Source organism: Artemia sp. Qi Xiang Cuo, unplaced genomic scaffold, assembly GCF_049724085.1.
Source record: "Artemia sp. Qi Xiang Cuo unplaced genomic scaffold, ASM4972408v1 HiC_scaffold_32, whole genome shotgun sequence".
Classification (NCBI taxonomy): Eukaryota; Metazoa; Arthropoda; class Branchiopoda; order Anostraca; family Artemiidae; genus Artemia; species Artemia sp. Qi Xiang Cuo.
The window spans coordinates 1956009-1959745 of NW_028297441.1; the positions used below are offsets into that span (position 1 = coordinate 1956009).

At 38.3% G+C, this 3737-nt stretch overlaps 1 protein-coding gene across 1 annotated transcript in view; it reads left to right on the forward strand.

Moving 5' to 3' along the window:
• The first annotated feature begins 289 nt into the window (after positions 1-289).
• The window catches only part of LOC148938911 (neurogranin-like), a 5454-nt gene continuing 2006 nt past the window's right edge, over positions 290-3737 (forward strand). Inside the window, exon 1 of the mRNA XM_089107462.1 lies at positions 290-528. Coding sequence (XP_088963588.1) covers positions 343-528 — 186 coding nt within the window. The 5' untranslated portion in view covers positions 290-342. The remainder of the gene's footprint in view (positions 529-3737) is intronic.

Below are 3737 nucleotides of genomic sequence, written 5' to 3' on the forward strand. Positions count from 1 at the left end.
TAATACCATTTCTGGAATTTGTGCTTCAAAGGACTTTCTTAGCCTAATTTTTTGCTTTATCTTATTTGTGAAATTTTGTTTTCCTCTCCCATTCCGTATTCTAGACTGAGTATTAAATTATCTTTGAATTTACAATGAACTGAAATTATGGAATAAAAACTGTTCTACCTGTATGTCAGAGACCAATAAAACCCAGTAAAATAAGGAGTCAAATTTTGTGTAATATAATAGAGTTATCAAAAATCAAATATCAGAGTTATCAAATAGGGTTATCAAATAATAGAGTATTTTAATTCTTATTTCCTGTAGGCTACTTTTCGAGGTCATATAATCAGGAAACAAATGAGGGCGTTGGCTGAAGAAAAGGATTCAAAGAATGAAGAGGTGGATATTGATCTGGAAGATCCCGATGTAAAGAATGCTGCTGCCAAAATTCAAGCTTCATTCCGTGGTCACCAGATCAAAAAACAGAATAAAAAAGGGGCAAACATTAGTGAAGAAGCTAAAGAACCCAGCCCGTCGTTAGATGTGAGCATATTCAGATATATTAATTCTGCATCTCTTCCCATTTTTTCTCCTTTCTCTCTCTCTGTCTGTATGTCTGTCTCTGTCTCTGTCTCTGTCTCTTTCTCTGTCTGTCTCTCTCTCTCTCTCTCTCTCTCTCTCTCTCTCTCTCTCTCTCTCTCTCTCTCTCTCTCTCTCTCTCTCTCTCTCTCTCTCTCTCTCTCTCTCTCTCTCTCTCTCTCTCTCTCTCTCTCTCTCTCTCTCTCTCTCTCTCTCTCTCTCTCTCTCTCTCTCTCTCTCTCTCTCTCTCTCTCTCTCTCTCTCTCTCTCTCTCTCTCTCTCTCTCTCTCTCTCTCTCTCTCTCTCTCTCTCTCTCTCTCTCTCTCTCTCTCTCTCTCTCTCTCTCTCTCTCTCTCTCTCTCTCTCTCTCTCTATATATATATATATATATATATATATATATATATATGTCTTAGTTTCTCTGAGTTTTTGTGTTTTTGTGCTGAAATGCGTTTGCCTGTGCGTATCTGTATGTGTTTGTCCCTGTGTATATATGCATATGGCTGTATAATCGCGCTTGTGTGCAGGTTTGTGTGTTTATTTGCATTTATGTCTACAGGTGTGAGTGTATAGTAAGCTTGCACACGTATACGTGTTCGAGTTTGTGTGGGTGTTTGCGCGTGTCTTGTGTTCGAGACGCCCACATCGTGTGAGCGAGTTAGTGTGTATATGTGTGCATAAGTTTACCTATGTATGTGTGTACGCGTACCTGTGTGTGTATATGCCTGTATGTGCATATGTTTCTTTAGGCGAGCAGTATATATGTGGATATATATGATATAAACTAAAGGAGCAACTGTATATATATGCATACAATATGATTGTGCAATTTTTTTCTTAAAAACACCCCCATTCTTTTTCTATTGGCACCCTGGGATTCTCTGACCTGTAAGACAATCTAGATAGGTCACGAGTTTGAAATAACACACATTTGACGATCAAAATTACATCAGTTTTGCCCAGGAGTGAGCGCATCACTTTTAGTATAATGACGCATACAAAATTACACAAGATGAAAAATTACTCTGAACAGCTAAAAATAAGAAATGGAAACAGAAACAGCAAAAATCACACTGAATCGCAAATGAAAATGTTGCAGAACGGAATCTACGATTAGACGACAAAGCAAAATTACAATAGAATGAAGGAACATGTTAGTGTAGCGTGTGTGAGTCTATGACGGATAAACAAGAAGGAGGAACTGGATTTGCGCCAGAATTACTTAATTCAATTGAAATTGCTAATTTTTTACCCTAGAACGAAGAAGTATTATTATAGCGTCTGCAAAGATAAACAGGAAGGAGAAAATAAATCCACACCTGAATTTCTCAACCACCCTGGAATGGAATGAAGTTTTTTTGGTATCTGTGAAGGATAAACAGCAAACAGGAATTTAAACCATACAAGAAAAAAAAACGTGCGTGAAGTCACATTTATATGTATTCAAAGAGCAAATATTACATCATTTTCCCCAGGGTTGGTCGTATGGTTTTAGTATCTTTGACACATGCAAAATTACAAAAGATGACAAATGACTCCGAACAGCTAAAGAAAAAAGGCATAGAAGAAGAAACAGCAAAAATCACATTGAACTGCAAGCGAAAATGTTTCAAAGTGAAATGTGGAGTTAAGAGACAAAGCAAAATTACAATAGAGTGAAGAAACATGTTAGTTCAGCATGTGTAAGTCTGTAAAGGATACACAGGAAGGAGGAATTCACTTTTGGTATTTATGACATGTTCAAAATTACACAAGAAGGCAAAAGCTCTGAACAGCTAACGAAAAAGGCAATAAACAAGAAACGCTAAAAATCAAACTGAATTGCAAAGGATAATTTGACTTGGAACTACACAATAACAAGATAATTATGGAAACAAGAGAAGATAATCTGTGATAATTGAGAATGATTATGAAAACAACAAGAGAGACAATGGATGCTTTTTTTTACTTGTTTCCTAGAAAGTCGGGAGAGGGCTCTATCGAACGAAAACTAAAAGTTCTAGTGCCCTTTCTAACTGACCAAAAGATTGGAGGTCAACTAGCACCCGCAAAAGCGTTATTTTTCTGCGAATAATTCCGATCGAAATTTTGTGATTATCATTTGGTACAGTATAGTCGAAAGGTTCAATAACTATGCCTTTGTAGATGGCATAACCCCCCCCCCATATCCCCCTGGAAAATGGTTGCCAGTTATGGGAAATTTACTTATTGGGTTGTTATTGGGGAATGTACAGAATCTTTTTTTTGGGGGGGGGAATTCTGTGGGATTGGAGGGATTTTCCACGCGAGGTATTTTTCGCGGGGAGGAGATTTTCCGGGGAGGATTTTCTAAATAGATAGGAGAGGGATTTCCCGGCATGATTTGAAAAACAATCAAAAATTAAATAAAAAAATGTATTTCGAACTGAAAGTAAGGAGCAACATCAGAATTTAAGATGAACAGAAATAATTTTGTATATAAGAGGGCTGCCCCAATTCAGTCCCTTGGTTTCTACGCTAAAGTTTGACGTTTTGTCACAGTTCCGTAAGAACGGATCCTGAAATGCAACCTTATCTTAAACGTTAGTATCTTAAACGAGGCACAAGGCGTCAGTGAGTAGTCTTCAATCTTCTGTCAAGTGGGCCGCTGCATAGATATCCTCCCATTCTGGGATGAGACTCGTCTGAAGGGCTCTTCTGTTAATTTGTGCGTCCTATGGAGTGTATTCTTTGGTCTTCCTTGGAGATAGGTGCCTTCTTGTTGCCAGTGGAGCAGTATTTTGGAATTCTATGATCTCGCATGCAGAGGATATGGCCGAGGTGCCGCCATCTTTATTGTCTCACAACGGAGGCGACGTCTGGTTGGCCTGTACCATGAATCTCGCCGCTGCTGACCTGTTCACTCAAAGTTGATCCTTTTGATCCTGCAAAGATTGTCAATTATAGTGCCCTCATTGGCAGTTAACTTTAGACTTTGCATAGAGTAACTCAAAACAGGCAGAACATAGCTCTGGAACACCCCAAGTTTCAGCTTCCTGAGTTTCCTGAAACACAAGGGCCGTTTAATATTGGAACAAGGGTTTTTTGTGTTTGTTTTTTTAAGCACTAACACTTTAGCGTACAGAGTGAAGGATTGAGGAGGGGGCAGCTCCCATCATAAACAGAATATTTATGTTATTTTTAAGTTTTTGTGA